The 23,747-nt window shown below is 42.3% G+C and overlaps 1 protein-coding gene across 5 annotated transcripts in view; it reads left to right on the forward strand.

Annotated features, from left to right (window-relative positions):
* Positions 1-907: 907 nt before the first annotated feature.
* Positions 908-23,747, forward strand: part of LOC148334305 (aldehyde dehydrogenase, dimeric NADP-preferring-like) — a 113,423-nt gene continuing 90,583 nt past the window's right edge. For 4 of the 5 annotated variants that reach the window (XM_088300215.1, XM_088300212.1, XM_088300214.1 and 1 more), the window contains exon 1: positions 908-1,052. In XM_088300215.1, the coding sequence (XP_088156341.1) occupies positions 1,047-1,052 (6 nt within the window). In that variant the 5' untranslated portion in view covers positions 908-1,046. Of the gene's footprint in view, positions 1,053-21,678; positions 21,833-23,747 lie in introns of those variants that run through there. The other variant, XM_088300213.1, reaches the window with a different exon arrangement.

Consider the following 23,747-nt stretch of genomic DNA (forward strand, 5'->3'; position numbering starts at 1 on the left):
AACACATGCAGTCAAAAATACAAAGATTTGAGTTTACCCAGTTGTAGCCACTCATACTATAAAGATTTGCAATGCAGTATAAATATTGTAGTATACACTTACAAACTGTTAGGCAATCTCCCTCTTAGTCCATTTTCAAAACTTGTTTGAAAATATATTTTTATTCTTTGGCTTTCGAACTTGAGACTGTTCCCTGTTTTGCTGTTTTCTGATGTCTAATGTGTTAATATTAATTTTATTTTTAAATTACTGCTTTCACTGTATTGTTACAGCTGCAGCTGTTGTGAAAAACACCATACAACTAAATACGTACAGGATTATATACTGTAGTATATTTACGGAGTTGTGCAGTAGATGTATTGCAGTAATTCTTGTTAAATAATTAAGATGTTTGCGCAGACCTTTGCCACTCTATAAATGAATGAGTACTGATTAATGATTGAAGTATATTGACCTTGATAAGTGCCGATAAATGATTATTGCCTGTACGGTTCACTGTCAGAACAACTATATTGTGGACATATTTGACTCAAATAAAAAGCGTACACAGGACTGAGTATTAGTGAAAACACACCTTGTTGTCAGCAAAGCAAAGTAAGACCGGCTACTCTACTGCCCAAGGCATATTACGTTTCACACTTACAACCTAAAAAGCAAGTCAAAATAATTAATAAATCTGCAGTGAAAGTAGTAACTTTTATCTGTTTTTAACTCTTTAAAAAAATATGTGTTACAGTTAAAGTATTTTTGTTGAATTCTGGTGATGGCAGATGCATTTTATATATATTTACTGTTCAGAATGTTGACATATCTTTCAACATTGTGACTCCACCCATACAGAGTTATATATGGAGATTAGGTTGTCCCCTGAATGGCGTTCTTGTTTATTTGTAGCATATCTCAAATTGAGGGAAGGACCATGAACAAGAAGCCTCAGTCTGTTGCTCAACAAAGCTGCAGCCAAGGAAATCTAATCTGCTTTCTGATAAGATCGCTTCAACCGTTCCCTTTCCACAGTACACAGAAAGACAAATTACTTGACCTACATGAAGGTACGTTTCTCATTTTTAAATAATATTGCAATGCTTTATATTGAGTTAGCATTTTTTAATCTTACATGATGATCTGGCATGACAGTTCTTCTTAACATTATAAAAAATGTGCTCAGATGATTTGGATTAAAAAATACATTAAATCAATACAAATCAAGCACAACTCATCTTAATTGTCATGTGAGCTGGGTACATTGTACATCAGGGGTTGGCAATTAACTTTGCTAAGGGTGCAAATGAGAAACTGGCACACTTACAGAGGGCCAAGCCAACAAACTATACACAATTTTGAGTTCATATTTCTAAACAGTATATTGTCTTGTTTCAATAAATTTCTATGTGTATTGATATGGTATGATTTATTATAATTTGGAAATCGTGCTGTGAGCAACTCTGAAGTGCCCTCTCTGCTCTCGCAATGTTGGGATTAGTGGCATATTGGAATTGGAATTTTGGGGTAAATAAAATCAATCAGATTGAAATGTAGTTTGATGAAATATGACCTCTGTAAAAGTCCACAGATGAGGAAAAATTTGAAAGGAAATTTAAAATGACCAACTTCCTGTTGACTATAGAAGACTTTTAGTTGGTCTTGGTATGTTACATGTACCTCCAACTTGATAGATCTTGGTGCAAAGTTCAACCAGAGCTGTTTCACTTAAAAACTATAGCAACAATGAGTTAGAGCTGATTAACCAGAAAACAAACATTAACCACCAAGCTACATTAGCTTTAAACATAAGGTGGCGCTATCCCGTCAATGAGAAATAAGTCTTTCGGCCTGGACACTCATCACTTGTGTGGAATTTTGACCAGTTATAATGATCTGGGTCAAGTTACAGCAGATTTTGTTTTCACAGCGATGCCAAATTTTAAACCAAATTCAAAATGGCGGCTCCTATTGCCCCTAAAAAAAATAGACAAGCCTAGGGCACACGTCGACAAACAGCCATTCACACCTTGAGACAATTTAGATCCTAAATTCGCCTACTATGCATGTTTGTGGAATTTGGGAGGAAACCAGTGTACCCGCAAACAACACACACAGACACTGTGAGAAAATCTAAAGTCCACACAGGAAAGCCAGATTTCAATCTCCAACATCTACACTGTGAGGTAGATGTGCTAACCAGTCGGCCACGATATATGGTGGATTTGAACTCACTCCAACAAAATAATGCTACAACCAAGATTTCACCTCCAGCACTTTATTTTCTTCATCTCAACAAACAATCCATCCATCCATTTTCCAAGCCGCTTAGCCTCACGACAATTGTGGGCGTGCTGGAGCCGATCCCAGCTGTCTTTGGGCAGTAGTACATCGTGAACTGGTTGCCAGCCAATCGCAGGACATACACAGACAAACAACCATTCACACTCACAATCTCAACACAACTCAACAGTATTTATAAAGCACTTTAAGACAATAATAACCACAGCTGTAAGCAAAGTGCTGTGCATGGAGCAAAATTCGTCCTGGAGGGCCGCTTTCCTGCATGCTTTCAATCTCTCCCGGCTGCAAGCCACCCAATTCAAACGATCAGCTCATCTTCGAGCTCTGAAGAAGTATCAGTATGAGTATCCTGCTCATTTGAATCAGGTGTGTTGCTTAGTACTTGGTACCTCTAAAAGCGTCTGGTCCGCAGAACTGAGGCACCAAGCAGGTGCGTAAGGGTAGAGGAGCTCAAAGAGGTAAGGTGGGGCAAGGCCATTTAAAGATTTGAAAACAAATAATAGAATCTTAAAAAGAACTCTAAAATGTACATGAAGCCAGTGAACGGACGCCAGAGAAGGAGTTATGTGCTCCCTCTAATGAACATCAATCAAGAGACGAGCAGCAGCATTTTGGACCAAATCCAGAAGAGGTCATCGGAGATCTCTACTCCCAGGAACTTGAATGTGTGGACCCTCTCCACACACACGCCTTTGATGTAGAGAGGGGGTGGCACAGTCTTGTTCCACCTGAAGTCGATGACGAGCTCCTTAGTTTTTGCAGTGTGCTGTAGTCTGTTCTCCTCACACCAAGCCATTAGTTTCTGGACCTCATCTCTGTAAGCTGTCTCATCTCCTTTTGAGATCAGACTGGCCACTGTCGTATCGTCAGCAAATTTGACGATGTTGTTGTTACCATGTGTCCCGTACATGTGGACAAAATTTTTCGCGTACATGTATGGTGCGACGCATACCCTCGATAGGCGGACTTGGGATGCAAAGAGAGACGTGAAAATTCTTGCTTTGGATAGGCTCCATGTTTTTCTAGGATGAGAACACAATATACTGTGTGCCATGAAAAATCAGTCAAAATCCAGAAAAACACTGGGTTCGCTAGAGTGAAAATGCCTGGGATTAAATGAGTTAATCATTTCCTCTTTTGTACTGACGAAAATATGAAACAAAATTTGATGCCCTGTCCACATCATAACGGATTTCGGAATCTCAGGATTTTTTTCCCCCTATTGCTGAAAAGAAAAATATATATAAAAAGAAACTTGCATGAGAAAAAAACATCAACAAATTAAATATTCAATCATTTACCCAGTAGATATCACTACAATGAAAAATACGTTTGTAGATCTCTTCAGGTCTAAACTATAATCAAACATGAGACATCTTTAGAAGAGATTATTGTATATTATGTGGTTTAAGTTATAGCAGCTCTTTTTGTCAAAGCGACCTTAAAGGAAATTCCAAATGGCTGACATTCATTTGGGTTTAGCAACAAGAGAAACTTTTTCTAGGTCTTGTTCCATCATTAAAAAAATAATAAATAAATAAATTGCAAAAGAAATTAATAAAACGATGATTTTGGCAGATGTGTGTGCAAAGTTTTATGAGTTTTCCTTCATATTTAGACACTCAAAATCAGCATTTTCTTGGTGAATGGTGCATTTTCGCTTTTCGCAAAAAATCACAAATTTCGTATTTTTACGACCCAAGGTAGACCTTCCTAACCTGTTCGGAGAAAAACATAAAAGAATACAATACAATCCATTCAACCATCAATTATCCCGTACTGCTTCTTCTCAAAAGGGTCGCGGGGGGTGCAGGAGAATATCCCAGCTATCTTCGGGCAGTATGCGGGGTTCACCCTGAACTGGTTGCAAGCCAATCGCAGAGCACACATAGACGAACAACCACCCGTGCTCACTCTCATACCTAGGGGCCATTTAGAGTGTCCAATCAACCTGCCATGCATGTTTCTGGAATGTGGGAGGAAACCCACGCAGGCACACGTAGAACATGCAAACTCTACACAGGAAGGTCGGGCCGGAATCAAACCCACCCTCTGTACTGTTAGGCCAGTGTGCTAACCACTCATGCACCGTGCAACCTTATATTACACCATATGGAAAGAAAAAAAAAGCATGTATTTCCTTTATCCTGTAGATGGCACCACCACTTCAATAAAAAATACATTTGTAGATTTGGGGTGGCGTGACTCAATGGTATAGGGGTCATTTCTCAATTTAGTACTTTTATTCAATGATGTACTTATATTGACCAATGCTTTATTTAGTTTACCATTGCAGTATTTTTATCATTGAAGTGCTTTTGTCATTGCAGCATTTTTATCATTGCAGTATTTATTTTTCATTGCGCCATTTTTATTTATTTACCCTCTGTACCATGGACAGACTTCCCCCTGGACTATGGACAGACATTAGGAGTGTTTCCTTACACTTGTCTATGTTTCAGGATCTAAGTGTGTATATACATGGGGATTTGTGTATACAGTGAAACCCCGGTTATCGCGGTTAATGGGGACCGAGACCACCCGCGAAAACTGAAAATACGCGAAGTAGCGGCGCCCCTTCAAAAATGCTTAAAAAAACCTATACAGGTATACAGTATACCCCCTGTATACAGTACACCATATAGAATACGGGTAGAGAGAGAGAGAGAGTGAAATTCATGTTATAACAAAAAAAACCAAATTATTTTTAAAAAATATTTTTTTATTCCCCAGCCATTATTTTGTATTTATTCAATTACTTATTTTTGTATTTATTTAATTACTTCGACTTTTACCTGCTGGTACGCCGTCCGGTGTGCCCTGTGAATGTTATGATCCTCCAGCAGAGCTGGAGGATTGAGCAGGACTCTCCAAACGCAGACACGGGAAAAAAGGTGGTGATACAAAGATATTTATTATAATCACAATAGAGTCAGTATCCAATTACAATCTAGGACTATGAGGGTCTATCGGCTATAATATATATATAATACCAATCTATCGGCGGAAAGAACGTAAAGCGCTGGTGGAACACTCGCACCAGGAAAAGGGAATAACTATAGAACGAAAAACGCTTGCAAAAGGCAAGGAATGACTAACGAAGATTGCTTACCACGGAAGGATAAGAGGAGACCAATCATCGACAGAAAAAGAGAACAGAAAACGAGCCGAGCTGTAGCTGATAACAAAATGAAAGAAAAACGCGACAACAAGAAACACTTGAACAAGATAACGATCGAAGTACGGGAGCATAAGCAAGTAGGATAACAATCCGACGCCAGGTAGTCAGTGTAGGTGGATTATATAGTGAGTGTAATCAGTGAGTGAATGGGAATCCGGTGCGCACGCGGCATGACAGGCACAGATCATGACAGTGAAATGAAAGGTGGCATTCTTCATTTATTTATTTATTCATTCATAACTGACAGCCTCGCGCTCCGCTCGTGCCCGGGCGGAAGAGGTGATCCTTTTCGGCTTAATTGTCACGCAGGCCGGACTTGCTCCCCCGAAGCGTGTCTCCGTTCGGTTGAACTCGGTTTCATTTCGCCCGCTCGTGCACCGGGCGGAAGGTGCTCCTCTTCGGCTTAACTGCCACGCACGCTGGCCGGCCTCCTCCGGAGCTCTCGTACGGAGCGAAATGTCGCCCCGTTCGCGCCCGGACGGAAGGTGCTCCTCTCCGGCTTAACTGCCACGCACACCAGCCGGCATCCTCCGGAGCTCTTGTACAGTCCCGAACGGAGCGAAATGTCGCCCCGCTCGTGCCCGGGCGGAAGGTGCTCCTCTTCGGCTTAACTGCCACGCACGCCGGCCGGAGCTCTGGTACGGTCCGAACCGCGCGAAACGTCGCCCCCGATCGTGCCCGGGGGAACGTGCTCTTCTTCGTCCACTCTCCTCTTCGCCCACGCTCTTCTTCGTCGCACGCCGGCCGTCTAACCCCTCCAGCGCCCCGTCGTGCCGCTCGGCAAAACTACAATGCCCCCGCGGAGCGGAGCGAATGGAGAGCCCCGATCGTGCCCGGGCAAAAAAGTTTTTAATTTTTGAATATTATTTTTAGACCCGCGAAGCACTGAACCTGCGAAAGGTGAACCGCGAAGTAGCGGGGTTTCACTGTATACGTATATACTGCGTATTTTCGGATAGGTTTGCTTTTTCTGAATGTTTGCTGCTGATGTTATACATTAACGGCTACATTACGCCACCGGCTCTGTGTGATCTGTATCTTTGCTGCTGCAACACTGCAAATTTCTCCATTGTAGAACTAATAAAGGACGTCTCTATCTTTATCCTTAAAAAAAAAAAAGTGCCCCACTTCTCAGTATTTTATTTTGAGAATTAATCACTACAATCGAATACATAAGCAATTGATTCCACCAAAATAGCTGCAAAGCTATACAATACAATACAATTTTATGCTAGGCACATTTGCACTTGATATATCATAAAGGTTTTGTGAATACAAAGGTGCAGAGTTCGATTCCGGCTCCGGTTTTCCCCTGCCTGCATAGGTTTTCTCCGGGATCTCCGGTTTCCTCGCACATTCCAAAGACATGCATGGTAGATAAATGGGACTCTCTAAATTGGCCTGAGGTGTAAGCGTGAGGGCGAGTGGCTGTTTGTCGTTGTGTACTCTGCGATTGTCTGGGAACCAGTTAAGGGTGAACGTTGCCCAAACACGGCTGGGATAGGCTCCACCTTGCCTAAGACCCTTCTGAGGAGAAGTGGCTCAGAAAATGGATGAATAAATATCAAAAAGGTTTTATGAAGAATTCATTAATGAAATGTAATATTGGTTGATTATTTCAGCAGGTTTTCTCTTTTCCAGGCAAACCAAGATGATACATATTTTGCCAGGCAGTAATTTACCTCACAGGTGCACCTAAAAGGTGAACCAGAACCATCAAGTGACTTTCTCTCCGTCATACTCGGATCATTTTGAGTAACTATATTATGAGCAGTAGGGCTGGGCGATGAACCAAAAATTTACAGTTACTGAAATGTATTACAATAACCGACATCATTTTGCCCTTGTCGGTAAATTCGCTGTTTTAAAAAAAAAAGAAAACCAAAGTCTTTTTTGTCTGCGGCTATGTTCATGCCCCTTTAAGACGGCTACAGCGCGTGTAGTCACATAACTCCACCCATCTGAACAAGAAAGAAAACCGAAGACGTGGTCGTGGCTGGCGATTCAAATCAAGAAGCGGCTGACACGGCTGAAAACGAAGTAACGTTAGTGAAGTTGTTCCTGTTGCGCTTGTCCCAAAAAGAAATCTGTCGTTTGGAAATATTTTGGGCTCCATAAAGACGATGTTTGAGCAAAAGAATACGAACTACAAAGTGCGCCGTAAGCACCCAAAACAGCGCGTACAATCTTTTCTTTTTCACCACCACAACACAACCATGCTGTTGACTTGGAACGCGTGCTAAAAACTCAAAGTGAGAAGCAAGGTTCGACAAGTGACAACAGCCCATAATGGAGGCAACACCATATGAGAGAACGTCTAAAAGGTGGATGCGATAGCCTAGCACTTAGCTAAAGATATAGCTCATCTAGCTACAGTGGAGCGCATGCGATTTAAACGCCGGCAAGAGGTATGCAAATATTTTTCGCAGACCGTACTTCCCAATATGGACAACATCGTAACAGGAGCTTAGACATGTCAAGCATTTTGCATCCACATCCGACTTGTGGTCGAGTCGCAACATGGATCCCCGTTTGAGCGCGACTGTGATTTACTTAGACGAAAAGTGGCGACTGCCGCATTTTCCTGATGATGCACACTTGTTTATTTGGCTAGCATTGACAGTTTTTTTTATTTTATTTAGCATTTTGTTTCCAGGCCACACTAGCTCCTTTCCACATGGCATTATTTATATTGTTTACAAGAGACTTTACACAAATCTAGGCCTTTGCACACGGCATTACAGCACCTTGGCACAAGCCATTTGCAGAAAAAGGTTTTACTAGAGGTAACCCTTTTCTCTTGTTCTTCAGAATCAGAATACCCTTTATTGTCATTGTACTCAGTGTGTAATTAAATTTATAAAATAGATTAATTAAAGATTAAATAATTAAAATAAACATCCATCCATCTATACCGCTTCTCCTCACAAAATTGGAAAAATAAAAACACATTATGTCGCTGTTCTGGTAAGGGTAGGTTTGTGTGAGAGTTCAGCATGGAGATGGCTCTCTGGAAGAAACTGTTATTCAGTCTGTTAGTCTTTGTCTTGATGCACCTGTAGCGTCTGCCAGAGGGCAACAGGTCGAGCAGGAGTGAGCTCGGGTGAGTATTGTCTCTAATGATATTGAGAGCTCTGCTGAGGCACCGGATGGTGTAGATGTCTGACAGGGAGGGGAGAGGGCAGCCAATGATCCTCTGTGCTGTTTTGACTGTCCTCTGGAGCCTCGCTCTGTCTGCCTCAGCCACAGTCGGTGTTAATAATACCGAACATACATAAATAAAAAGTAATAAAGAGTGGAACTGGAAGGGAGAGCCGTGAGCCGCTGCGTCCATGCGCGCCGCCATCTTGGCAAAAAATTATATTGTTATGACATTGTTCAAGACATGCAAAGTAAACTATTTGGAATGTTTATCCAAATATTTTTTGTGCTTTTCTTTTTCATGGAAAGTAATGTTTACCAGTTGGCCAATTAAAAAAAGTTTATTTTGATTTTGGTCCACGGGGGGGAATTTATCGTGCATTTATCGTTATCGAGGTCTAATTGCTCAATTTATATATTGATTTGAGGTCATATCGCCCCAGCCCAAATTAGCAGGATCCCTTTTCCTGGATAAATTTACTAGGCCATACATATTCTGGCTGGTTTGAACAATCTGCCAGAATTTGTGTCCCCTACCCAATCAGATAAAGATGAACCGTAACCATCAAGTGACTTACTCTGTGTATTACTGGAATGATTTTAAGTTACTGTAGCAAATATGAGCAGGTCGCCTTTTTCCTAAGTAAAGTTACTAGAGGATACAAATACTGGCAGGCGCCTGACAGTATTTGCATCACTCCTAATCATAGAAAGATGAACCCCAATCAATCGTTCATCATTCTTGGTGGCAAGACCCTGGGGTAGATGAGATTTTTCATTGTTCCTAAAGATGCTAGATGTTGTGGGGTTGCCCTGGTTGACACCGTCTGCAACATTGCATAGACATCCAGAACAATGCCCCTGGATTGGCGGACTGGGGTGGTGGTTCTTCTTAAAAAGGGGGACTGAAGGGTTTGTTCCAACTATCGGGGGAATCACACTGCTCACTCTTCCTGCTAAGGTGTATTCAGTGGTGATGGAGAGAAGGGGCCGTCAGAAAATTTAATCTCAGATTCAGAAGGAGCTGAATGGTTTTCACACACACACAGATTCACGCATAGATTCCCAATCAATCGTTCACCATTCTTGGTGACAAGACCCTGGGATGGATGAGATTTTTCATTGTTCCTAAAGATGCTAGATGTTGTGGGGTTGCCCTGGTTGACACCGTCTGCAACATTGCATAGACATCCAGAACAATGCCCCTGGATTGGCGGACTGGGGTGGTGGTTCTTCTTAAAAAGGGGGACTGAAGGGTTTGTTCCAACTATCGGGGGAATCACACTGCTCACTCTTCCTGCTAAGGTGTATTCAGTGGTGATGGAGAGAAGGGGCCGTCAGAAAATTTAATCTCAGATTCAGAAGGAGCTGAATGGTTTTCACACACACACAGATTCACGCATAGATTCCCAATCAATCGTTCATCATTCTTGGTGGCAAGACCCTGGGGTGGATGAGATTTTTCATTGTTCCTAAAGATGCTGGATGTTGTGGGGTTGTCCTGGTTGACACCCATCTGCAACATTGCATATACATCCGGAGAAATGCCTCTGGATTGGCGGACTGGGGTGGTGGTTCTTCTTAAAAAGGGGGACTGAAGGGTTTGTTCCAACTATCGGGGGAATCACACTGCTCACTCTTCCTGGTAAGGTGTATTCAGTGGTGATGGAGAGGAGGGGCCGTCAGGAAATTGAATCTCAGAGCTGATTGGTTTTCACACGAACACAGATTCACGCATAGATTTACGCTCACCACTGACGTGCACCTGCAGACGACACACAGACAGCTCTATTAGGAAGTCCAAATATGGGCGTAGTTTACGAGTCTCTTAAATGAGGCTGTTTCCCGTGTTTCAGAGGTCACGTGACTTAGAATTGTTTTGTGTTTTAATAGAGGGCGTGATTTTATTTATTTATGAGTGGATAATGTGGGACCACATTGAAACATATTCTATTCAGATTTAATCAATTATACTGATAGTTGTTATTTATTCTTTTTTTTTAAGTAGGGCTGATTTTATCATAAATCTCTCTTTAATCATTTTTTCTATTTTCATATGTTGATGGTTTGTGCTTTTGTTCCATCTACGTCATATAACAGGTGTAGTACTGGTTTGGCCGCCATGTGCATGTCTGATTTGCACACTGTGGTCCAGGGGATTCTCAGGGAGTTTGTCTGTCCAGCTGGTGTGGGGTCGTTTCCCACCAGCGTTTTGTTCCGGGTCTCGTCATCACTTACTGGAGAGGCGCACCTGCCTTCCAGCCATGCACCTGTTGCTCATCGCAATCAATTACCACGGACTCCTTAAGGACTTGCTTGCCGACCACACAGTGTCGGATTATTCACCTTGCTCATGATCATTTACTCCAAGTGTTTGACTATCTAGACGTCATGTTTTGCTGTAAGTACTTAAGTCATTTTGTTATGTCTCGTGAATTGAATTACCTTGCTCTTTTGAGACAAGCGATTTTCGTTCTTACTTTTCCTTGCACCTTGTGTTTCTGCAAGCGTTTTTTGTTCTCCGTGTTTGTTTCCTGGTAAATGTTTTACCAGCGTCTTTAGTTGAACTTTGTCGGTTGTGTGCCAAACTTTCTGTTTTTGTAAATAAATGCTTTTGTCAAAACACCTTTGGCTTGGTCTGTGCTTTTAGAATCCTGCCTTTTCCTTTTTTCCAGTTACACTGCAAAAGGCAACCTTATAGTCAGAATGGTCAGACGCATGGAAAATTAGAGGGAACATTGCTCTACACTCTCAGCAGGGTACTCAGGGGTGGATGGGAGTTCGCTCAGTCTACACGTGCTTTGTGGACTTGGAAAAGATGTTTGACCATGTAGCCTGGGGAACCTGAAATATGGAGTATATCAGAGGCCCAGTATGGGCAGTTTTAATCCATGTACGAGCAGTATCAGAGTTTAGTCCGCATTGCCAACATTAAATTTGATTTGTCTCCAGTTGGGGTTCTTTGTCACTGATTCTGTACATAACTTTTATCGACAGAATTTCTATGCACAGCCGAGGTGTTGAGGGTGTCCGCTTGGTGGTCTCTGTATTGCATCTCTGCTTTTTGCAGATAATGTGGTACCGTTGGCTTCTAAAAGTCACAATCCTCAACTCTCACTGGAGCGGTTTGCAGCCGAGTGTGAAGAAAATCAGAACATCTTGTTCTGAGACCATGGTCCTCATTCAGAAAAGGGAGAGTTTCCCTCTCCAGGTCAATAATAATTTCCTGCTCCAATTGAAGGAGTTGAAGTATTTTGGGGGTCTTCACGAGTGAGGAGAGATGGAGTGGAAGATCGACAGGCGGCTGGGTGCAGCATCAGAAGACATGCTGACTCTATATTTGTTGTCGTGGTGAAGAGGGAGATGTGCTGGACAGAGAAGTACCTGGTCAGTGTGATTACCAGATAAAAACAATATTGAAAGTGTTGGAATTCTAACTATAAATGTACCAAAAGTTTACCAAAATGTTCGAATTAGTTATCTGACTCAAATTAAATTAACCAAACACGACCTACATTCATCCAACAATTGTGCGCGCTCGTTTTGAGAGAGAAATGACCAGGAAGCCGGCAATTCCACACGGGAGTGGATTTATTCCTAACAGGAGATCTAAAACAAATCTGGGGCTCGGGTCCCTATCAGCATAGTCCTGCGCGTCTGTGTAACCAACAGAAGATGACGACCCCCCCAAGTTGCCCAGCAAACAAAGCAAAGACAACCTACTATTGGCTATGTGTCATCTGCAGTTAAGTTTAGCTTTCTCTTAGTGGACGTCTTCTGCCCGCAGGATGACATGTCGGCTCGTCCAATCTCACAGAACATCGCCTTGATGTCTGGAAGGCTCTGCGTCAACACCCCCCCGTTATCAGAAGTGCGGCTCGTCCTGTACAAAAAACATCTGCCACCTACGCATTTCACACAGCCTGCCCTGACCTTTTATTGTACATTGAATTGAAGCACAATCAGTAAATATCTTTATTGCATTAAACTGAATACATGTAACTTGTAGTCAATCGTATAAAATCCTTTATAGTCAAATGTATAAAATCCTTTAAAAGAAATTAAAAGAAAATCATCTGTAGATGCCATTGTTCAACTTGGTTTACATGATCATAGGGTCTAGGAAGAAGTACAACACTTATCTAGTCCTACCTCTTAGCTTACTTATTAAATAATTATATAGTTGCACTGGTGGATAATTCATATACAAAGAATTATGCAGCTGGCTCGTCGGCGCTGGCTCGTCTCCGCCGGCTTGCTGTAGCTAGCTCGGTGGCTGGCAGGGAGCACCAAGCTCTCACACGCTCGAGCTGGATGACTCGCTTCCTGGTTCGCTGCTGCTGGCTCGTTGGCGTTGGCACTGGCTCCCTAGTTGGCAGGGCGCACCAAGCTCACACACGCTTGTGCTGGATGGCTCGCTTCTTGGTTCACTATTGCCGGCTCGTCTGCGCTGGCTTGCTGTCGCTAGCTTGCTCGCTGGCAGGGAGCACCAAGCTCAATGTGTCCAGGGAGAGGGAAGTCCTGGCTTCCTTGCTTAAGCTGTTGCCCCGTGACCCAACCTAAGTTAAACAGAAGAGAATGGATGGAAAGATGGATATTCGCAAATACAAAATTCTAACACCCATATTTACATGCGCAATAATATTATAATACTTTAATTTCCCATAGTAATACCGAAAAAATGCAGAATTTTACATCATACATAAAACAATAATAATTTAAGAATGCAGAAATTAGGTAAAAAGCAGCAGTAACATGTCAATTATTCCAAACATGAGTTTGAAAGCAGACAAAATTGGCAGGAGTGAACTGACAACAATGGCAGGCGTAAACTTTGGTTCACCAAACACAGGATATAGGTGTAAATTCCCTTGTGCTGCCAGATACTTGAGAGGGTTTGTGTTGTATTGGTGATGGCTGGTGGAATGGTCGATGGATAAATAATAATTTTGGATGCATCATCAGTCGTGTCACACTGGGTCACTGGGCGTTTCGGCCTTACACTTGACGCCGTCCCCAGTGGTAGCCAGCCACAGGGTGATTAGCCCTGAGCTTGCGTCAATCCCAATTAGTCATGAGAGTTGCATACTTCTCTTGGGACTATGCGTGGCAGGGGCGTCCCTGGGTCAAGCCGCATGACCGCATACCTCCTGGCTTGCTACTTGTGGGCCCAGCAGGGGTCTTTCCTCCTCATGAACAGCCACTGACTGCCTCTTTTGGCGGCCTCCGATGCAGCTTTGATGGCTCTGCGTAGTGTTTGGCCTCAGACTCCCAGGTCTACCAGCAATTTGGTGGTAGACCTTGCCACAAAGCCTCTGCAGCCACCTCCACTGGGCGGACCTCAACGTTCCAGCCACGATGTTGAGTTTCAGCTGCAAGCTCGGCATAGCGTAGATGTTTTTGCTCGTAAGCCTCGTCCACGGAGTCCTCCCAAAGTACTTTGGGTTCAATGATAAAAAACTTTTTATGTGAAGGGGACGAGAGCATCAAGTCCGGTCTCAGGGTGGTTATGGCGATCTCTGCAGGAAACACAAGTTGCCGGCCAAGGTCAGCCAGCATCCTCCAGTCGCGGGCGACACATAGCTGGTCTTGCTCAGTGTTTAATGCTCTGGCACTAAAAGTTCAATCGTTCAAACAGCGGTAGTGAGACAAGGAAGCACTTTCTTTGTTGGTGCAGCTGTGATGCACAATGTCTCCCACACTCCACATTCTTGACTGAAGACTTTTTATCCTCGTGGTTCAAACAAAGGTCACGTTGTAAAATAAATGCTTTGCAATGCAATAAAAGTAAATATGAGATAACTTATGTGTATTTATTTTAACATTATTCATCACTTGCATAAGCTAACAAGGTATGATATTATCCAGCAGTGATGGGCGGTCAAAGCCTTCAACACATAATCAAGATATCATGATCATTTTTATAATAAAAGTTTATTCATATATATATATATGTATATATATATATATACATACAAACTTGTTCTGTGATTTATGCAGAAATCGACACCAGTTTTTCCTGGCGACTGCTTGAAAATCTGAAATATTTCCTTGATTTTTTTTAACCTACAATGGCCGAAGGAGGTAAAAGTTAGATATATTTGCAAGGCCATTTTTCAAAATAAGCTCTCTCGTGAACCGAGGTGAGTGTGTCTGTACTTCATCTCCCCAGCTGTGGCATGATAAATGATAGGGTTATGGCGAGTATTTATTTAAGTTGGGATAAGCAGAACTTCACTGAAGGCCTACGTGTGAATGCATGGCCCGTCACTGATATTATCCCTTTCTGGACTGTGTCGTGATCAGTTTTCCCTATGAAAAGAGATTAAAGAATATACAGAATAACGCTTGATGGTTGGCTTCATCTTTCTGTGATTTTTTTTTTTGGGGGGGGGTACAAATTCTGGCATGCATCTGCCAAAATGTCCATCTTCTAGTAACTTTACAGAGGATAAAGATTTACTCATTTACTCAAAATGATCCCAGGACCACACAGAGTAAGTCACTTGATAGTTGGGGTTCACGGTTCGGTGACTCGGGTGACAAGCGGCGGTGGTGGTGTCTTTGGGTGTAATAAAAATTAATGTGAGGTTGTTACAGGTTGCCAGAATATGTATCCACAAGTACCTCAAAAAAAGGGATCCTTGCTACAGTTACTCAAAATGATCTCATGAATACATTGAATAAGTCTGATGGTTGGGGTTCACTGTTCTTTGACTAAGGTGAAGGAGATGCAAATCCTGGCTGGCGCCTGCCAGAAAATGTATCCCATGTAACTTTACGAAAGAAAAAAGTGATCCTTCTCATACTTGCTTCTGTTACTTAAAATTATTCCCTAAGTCACTTGATGGCTCGGTTTACCTGTTTGGCTCACCTGTGAGGTTAATAACTGCCTGACAGAATAACTATCCTCTTTGTTTGCCGATAAAAGAGAAAACCTGCTGAGTTTTACTACACTTCACATTCACTACTACATTATCAATGATTTATCTCTCTCTTTCTTTCTTTAATTTTTTTTTTTTTTGCAAAATGCAAATCAAAATCGTATTCTTTATTTCTTTGGCTTAAACAGGGGTAGTCACTATTAATAATGGCGCAATAGGTCAGATGCCCACATTGTTCAGGAATGAGAAGTTTATAGCTGTTTAATGCATTGAATGAGAATGTTTTATTGAGATCTCTAACTGTGTGAGTGGTCATTGAACGCCCCTAGAGTTGAATCCAGAATTTGAGCAACTTTAATTTGTATTTCTTTTTCTTCTCTTTATGCAGCAATTGATCGTTGGAAAAAAAATCATGTGTCTTGCCATGTAAATTCGATCCAGCTGGAAACATCATACTCCACTTCTTTAACGTATTTAATTCCAGCATTTTCACGAGAGCAAACCCCTCAATCCCATTGTTTTTCTGAGTGAATTTTGACTAATTTTGAAAGGCCCAAAGAATATTGTGTTCTAATGATATAAAAACATGAAGCATACCAAAAGAATTATTAGTAGAATTTCTATATTTTTCCTTTTTTTTAGCTGACAGCGATAGAAATAGCTAAATTTGTTCAAAATTACCATTCCTGACAAAAAAAAACAGAGAGAGAGAGGGAGAGTGAGACAGAGAGAGAGGTTTTTGTAAAAACAAGCATTTCAAGCACAACCTTGACTTTGACACGACTATTTGAAGCATTTTCCTTTGTGACAACTCAGGCATATAAACAATGCTTTCCTCCTATAAAATAACAAAAACAGCACGACAAAAAGTACTTTTGATAACAAAATAAATTCATTTGAACAAATAAAAAATATTCAAGTGCTGAAATGGACTATATACAAAAGTGCATGAGTGACTGTGTATGTTTGTGCATGTGTGTGTATACAACCTTGCTTGCGCGCCCCCCCCATACAAATAACACAAATTCTTGCATGTGGTATACACTAAAACAATTTCCTTGGTGCAGGGGAACACTACAAGTCTCACTCCTCATTTTTGCTGTGGTGTGACTGTTTTTTACGGAAGCATATTGCTGCCACACCAGGAAAAAAAATCAAACTTATACTGTAAAACTGTGCTATTATCATGTAAAAACGTGAGAATTATCATGTAAAAACGTAAAAAGTACATGTAAAAACGTGAAATTTATCATGTAAAAACGTGATAATTATGTAAAAACATGAAACTTGTGTTAAAAACGTGAAAATTATGTAAAAATTATCATGTAAAAACGTGAAAATTATCATGTAAAAACAGAAAAAGTACATGTAAAAATGTGATAATTATGTAAAAACGTGACATTTATCATGTAAAAACGTGATAATTATGTAAAAACATGAAACTTATGTAAAAACGTGAAAATTATCATGTAAAAATGTGAAAATTATCATGTAAAAACGTGAAAAGTACATGTGAAAAGTTGGCTTCGCGGGGGACTCCTCTACATCTGTTACGACCTTGGCCCCATCCTGCCGCAGGACGCATAGGTTGGTGCTTCCGAATGCAATGGCACTAAAAATGGACTTGCTTTTTACGAAATCGAGGAGTAGCTGAAGATTTCCTCATGCGCATGGAGCAAGAACATGTAAGTGTCTTGTATTTTTTACATCGCCCATTATTGTTTTATATTCTTTCGTGTTAGCTAGCCCGCTTGAGTTATAGGTAGCACAAGTTAGCATGGAACTACTTCTATGATAAAATATGAGTACTTTTAGCATGACCATGGAGGCAGTTTATTTGTTGTAGGTATCCTCGCCTATGGCAATGCTTCTGTAATGGTGAGCCAGTAACCGAATGTGTGTCACGGACAGGTGGCAAGCCCAAAGGGAGTCCTCGATTTACGACCGTGCTGAACGACTGCTAACAATCATCATATCGAGAAGAAGACCTCATTTGCGTCTTTTATATTATGGGACAAAAATGTTTTGCGCGCTAATAAATGTTGAAATAAAATCATGACTTTACGACTGAATGTTATAGGTAGTCACGTTATAGACTATAGCACATAGCGACTTCCAATTGCAGGCTACTTGGCCGACGTTGGACTGCAATTAAATCGAGGATCATCTGTACAGTGAGATATACAACGTGCATTTCAGGTTGGACTCGTCTTTTATTTTGGAAAAAATACTTAGACAAGCATGCATCAAAAACATTCTTGCTGAGTTACTGTACCTGTATTTTTAGCTTTTTGGTATTAAACAGAGAGGCTAACTCCCACATAGAACATTTAACTTATGGGGCAAGAAGTGGAAGTCCCTCCCCCGCTTGCCACTAAGTTAATCCATAAACAAATACAAGGTCGCTCAGTTTTTGGCTTGCATACATCATACCTCGCAATATGTTTTTGGTGGTATGTCAAAATAATATGAAACGCCATCTCATGATTGTGAGTATCACCGCAGCACACAATCAAACTTAAAAAAAGCATACAATAGCAATGTTTGAAAATAAAGATAAAGATGTCCTTTAATAGTCCCACAATGGGGAAATTTGCAATGTTACAGCAGCAAACATAGATCACACAGAGGCGGCGGCGTAATGTTGCGGTTAATGTCTAACATTAGCAGCAGACATTCATAAAAAGCATGCAAATATACACAGTATATACGTATATCCACAAATCCCCATGTAGATACACACTTACATCCCACAACATCGGCAAGTGACTCCTCATGTCTGTCCATGGGTACAGAGGGGAAGTAAATAAAAACGCTGCAATGGTAAAAAAAAATACTGAATGATAGAAAATACTGCAATGGGTCTTACCTGGTTGTCCGTGGCCTGAGATGGTCTTCAGGCCCATCCAGACATCCCTGGCGTTATTATGCTGTAGCTGTTCCTCCATCCGCATCCTGTAGGACTTTTTCCCCTCTCTGATGCTTCTTCTCAGCTGACTTTGCCCTCTCTTCAGCTCCTCTATGTCGCCTGACAAAAAAGCCCTCTTTTTCTCCTTCAGGAGAGCTTTAATGTCCCGTGTGATCCAGGGTTTGTTTTTGGAGAAACATCTTACTGTCCAGGTGGGAATGGTGTTCTCCTTGCAGAAATTAATATAGTCTGTAATTGTATCTGTGAGACCATTAATGTCCTCCCCGTGGGCTTCGCTGAATACCTCCCACACAGTTGTGTTGAAACAGTCCTTTAAGGCCTCCTCGGCTTTTCCAGACCATCTCTGAACTGTGCGTGTTACAGCTGGCTGCCTGCGGACCAGAGGTTTGTACACAGGCAGGAGAGCAACCAAGTTGTGATCAGCTTCGCCCAGCAGGGGGGAGTCACAGTGATGTGTACTAGGGGTGGGACGATACGGGTAACTCACGATTCGATACTGTGACGATATGTGGCCCACGATGACGATAATATCACAATACACAATGTCTACGACATTCAATATATCATTAGAAATCTCTTCAACAATATATCACGAGATATGTGACTAAAAAAGAAAAAAATGGCCATAAAAATTAAAACATCAAATTTTTTTTTCAATGCCAATACGTGTACAAAGTACAAAGAAAGGTGCATTTGCAAAGTACCTCACTACCGCTGAGTCTTAACACTGTAAATACGGCTGGACGAATTAAAGTGCACAAACATTAATAACATGTTTTATGTAAACCAAGACACTGTACTGCTTTCTGAACCTGAAATGTCAGTATCAACTGTCATTAAAGTGCTTTACGTTAACCCGCGGGCGGCACGGCGGCCGACTGGTTAGCACGATGGCCTCACAGTGAGAGACAGCATCGGGCGTGGGTTCGATCCCAGCCATCCTTTGTGGAGTTTGCAAGTTCTCCCCGTGCTTGCGTGGGTTTCCTCCGGGTACTCCGGTTTCCTCCCACATTCCAAAAACATGCATGGCAGGCCGATTGAAAACTCTAAATTGCCCCTAGGTATGAGTGTGAGCGCGGATGGTTGTTCGTCTCTGTGTGCCCTGCAATTGGTTGGCAACCAGTTCAGGGTGTCCCCTGCCTACTGCCCGAAGATAGCTGGGATAGGGTCCAGCACCCCCCGCGACCCTAGTGAGGAGAAGCGGGACAGAAGATGGATGGATGGATTACGTTAACCCGCCTAGTTGAAACATCAAGGCATATTCTTCTTGAGGAACACTAACTGAACAACATGCTCAGACGTAAGAGCACACCAAAGGGAAACTTTGCTTTGAAAACAGTAGTGATTGTCGCCGTCTTGGTTCGCCTTTTTTTTTATCACCTGCGAGTAGTAACCGTGATAGCGAACGAGGTGTCTTTGCAGATTTGTAGTGTTGATGTTATATTTTACCTTTGCAAAGCAGTTCTTGCAGATTGCATACTCTTTATCCAGTGTTCTCCCATCACCGGTCTCGTATAAAGCGAAGTGTCTCCACACTTTCGAGTGGAAACTCTTGAAACTTGATTTGTTTTTCTGGGTTTTCCGCCATTCTTGCATTAGTTCTTTTTCTATTGTAAATTCTTCACACTCTTCACCGGCCGCTGACCCGGCAATTTTAGAACCGTTTACGGCATTAGCGCCCCCACAGACAGGATAGGAGAGATTAAATATGGACGGTGATGACGAGGTGAATCCATTATGTGCGTTGTTTTGAAATATCGATATTGCCGCCAGGCTATCGATTATTTATTGCGACAGAGTTAACAACAATTTATTACAAAATCGATTTTTTCCCCACCCCTAATGTGTACGCCTCCTTGGTGTTGGCATAGAAAAGGTCCAATATTTTATTGTCTCTGGTGTGGCAGGTTACATATTGTGTGAATGAAGGCGGAGAGGAGGAAGGAGAAACATGATTGAAGTCACCAGAGATAAGGAGCAAGGCATTTGGGTGCTGTGTTTGGAGCCTGCTCACAGCTGCAGTTAGTACGTCCCAGGCTGTCTCACTGTTAGCAGATGGTGGCACGTATGCCACCACCGGAATCACATGACTGAACTCTCGCGGTAAATAATGCTAATAGCTATCAGCTCAATGTCCCGTCTGCAAAGTTGATCCTTAACAGTTATCTGCCCAGGGTTACACCATCTATCATTAACAAACACAGCCAGCCGTCCTCCTTTCCTCTTACCGCTCTGCAGTGTCCTGTCCGCACGCAGGATTTGGAATCCACTACATATATAGAGCTGGGTTTTGTGTTATAAAATTAGGCACACATTACTTATGCTTATTTTCCTGTTAAAAGGTGTTAAATTTGAGAATATGGCAATACTGTATGTAATATATTGTATTGTAATGCAGGCATATCACAAAATCATAATAATCAAATCAACTCATCATGTCATAAGTGCTAAGATAGACTCGTATCTTGGGGCAGCTGCGACCCCTGTGTCCTATCAAGCATTTCTTCAAGTTGTAACATTATTAGATTGGAAGATTACAAAATGTTGAGATGATTTCTGTGTGCATAGTTACATCAGTCAATTGTGCATACATTTGTTTTGTGTTTTAACAGATTGATGCCACCATGATTGCCTTCATGGACGATGACTGCTTGGCTGGCTACATTCCAACATATGGAGATCTGATAGCTGCGAGACGCTTCTGTTTGGAAAGAAAAGTTGCAAGAGAATCCCAAAAACATTCACTGCTTGAAAAACTCAGATGGGCATTGGAAGTGAGGATAATGAAGGTGATCATGAGGAGAGTTCAAACGGAAAGCTGAAAAGAACCTACAACAGAAACAAGTGGGCTGAAAAGCAGACCAGAAAAGTTGAGTTGGGTTGGATTCATGAATGTAAACAAGTCAGGAAACGCAGAGGAGGAGGAACAAAGACTCTTGATGTGTCCAAAGAATAAAAAAAAAGCTGACCTATTAAAGCACGCTCAAGACATTATCTTCCCAAATGGAAAAAGTAGATTTGGAAGATGTGAGGCATTCAGTTCTGACATATTGGACTACCAGGAGAAAGCGGTGCTTGATGAAGATATCTCAATCACTCTACGCAGTACTAAGAATGGGAGTGTTAAGATTTTCCCTTTGTACTAACACACCTATAGATGAAGATGACTCTGTTGGGGGCGGGAACTGATGCAAATATTGATATACAACTGTTAGAAAGGTTCCGAAGTTGAGTGTCGCCATCGATTGTGTGCTGGTTGTGTGATTGAAGTCGCGTCGGTGCCGTGCTCTCGCGAGAAGCGCCCGCATACGGGTTACTGGCAAATGCCTGTAGCGCAGCAATTGTCAGCCGACCACCACTAGTATGTGACGTGTTCGATGCCTCAGTGTCTGTGTGCGTACCTGACCGCAAGTGAGTACATCGGTGTATTTATTTGTTTACAGCGTTCATTCATCGCGCCGCTGTGCATCGTCATGTCTACTCCCGTCTAGTCTGTATGTCGTTGTGCGCCGCCGCCATGTTTCTTGCCATGCGCCGTCGCCGAGCTGCCTTTGAAGTTCGCCGCGTCATTGAATATGTGCCTTTCGCTCGGTGTGTGAATGACTAAATTTCCCCCGCGGTGTGCTAGTCATATAAAGGGAGGTTGTGCTCCACTAAAGCGCGCCCCTTTGTATAGTTTTATATAGTTTATGCACCTAGGTGCGTCAGGTCTGCTGCAACCTAGGTAGTACGTCGGCTGTAACCTAGGTAGTACGCAATCCCTATGGCCGCCGCCATTGTGCGCCGTCCACGGCCGTAGTTGGCAACTGTTTGATGCAGTTGATGTCTCATTTGAGCTTATGTAATTGCGCATGCAAATACAGTTTATAGCTGCTGTTTGTTGAGTTGAGCTTTATATTTATGTGATGTTTCTTTTGTTACAGAACCACACGCACACACACGCGCTCACTGTTTGCCTCACATGCTCACTGTCTGCCACCCGCTCATTGCTCCATGAGCTCACTGCCACAAGCTCACATGCATCCTGCATGCCTGAGCCCATCACCTCATTCCCATCTGTGCCTATGTGTTGTCCGCCTGTTGCCTGTGCTGCTACATGTTATGTGAAGATACACTATTAAAGCTGCCAACCCACATCTTGGACTCATCCTTGTGTTCTGACCGACACCCAGGGGTGAAAAGAGCATACCCCCATTGAACCAAATCACCTATACAGTCCACCCCCTAGGCTCTCCAACAACAACAGACACACATGTACAGGATCAGGCTGATTTGAATACATTTGATGCTGATCTAACATTAGACACATCTGAGGTGATGATTGGTCATTTCTTTGGAGAACCCATGGCAAGTCAGCTAGATGATACCTTGGTCGATGAACCCAGCCAGCTGTTTGAAGGAGACGAGCTGGCCGCCACATCAGTCACTCTTCTCCCGTGAAGCTCATCAACCTTAAACACTCCAGACATAGCATATACAAGTGATCAAGCACTTTCTCCAGCTTCATATGATCTTGTATGCACGACCATAAAACTTCACACAGTCAATCTTCTGGAAGAGATGATTAGCCAGTTTAAGGATGGAGCACTGCTCAAACACTCCCTAAAATACACCTACATTGATGAAAAATTATTTGATGCCAGTTGTGTTGCAAGTGATGTCTATGCTGCATTTTTGACTGAGATTATGGACCACACAGCTGAAGGAGAGGATGTGAGAGTTTCATTACTGTCTCCTAGATGGCACGAAGATGAGTGGAAATCCATTGGCCAGATTTTGCTGAAAGGATTTGAAGACCTTGGGTACTTTCCATGGCGCTTGTTTTTGGTGAGAATGTAGCCGTAAGGGGGCACAAGCCAGAGTCTTCTTTGCCGGTCCCGAGCCCAGATACATACAGAGGGTTGTGTCAGGAAGGGCATCCGACGTAAAACTTCGGCAAAATCAAATATGCGAATCAAATATATGACTTCCATACTGGATCGGTCGAGGCCCGAGTTAACAACGATCGCCACCGGTGCTGCCAACCTACAGGGCGCTGGTGGAAATTGGACGAGGAAGATGTGTTTGAAGGAAGAAAGAGAAGAGAAACACAAAGAGCCAAGGACTGAGAGTAGGGACTTTGAATGTGGGAACTATGACGGGGAAAGGTAGAGAGCTGGTTGACATGATGCAGAGGAGGAAAGTGGACATACTATGTATTCAGAAGACCAGGTGGAAAGGGAGCAAAGCTAGAAGTTTAGGAGCGGGTTCAAGTTGTTCTATCACAGTATAGATAGGAAGAGAAATGGAGTAGGAGTTATTGTGAAAGAGGAGTTCATTAGGAACG

This window comes from Idiotropiscis lumnitzeri, chromosome 7 (genome assembly GCF_059441095.1).
Source record: "Idiotropiscis lumnitzeri isolate Australia: NSW breed Sydney's pygmy pipehorse chromosome 7, RoL_Ilum_1.0, whole genome shotgun sequence".
In the NCBI taxonomy this organism is placed as follows: domain Eukaryota; kingdom Metazoa; phylum Chordata; class Actinopteri; order Syngnathiformes; family Syngnathidae; genus Idiotropiscis; species Idiotropiscis lumnitzeri.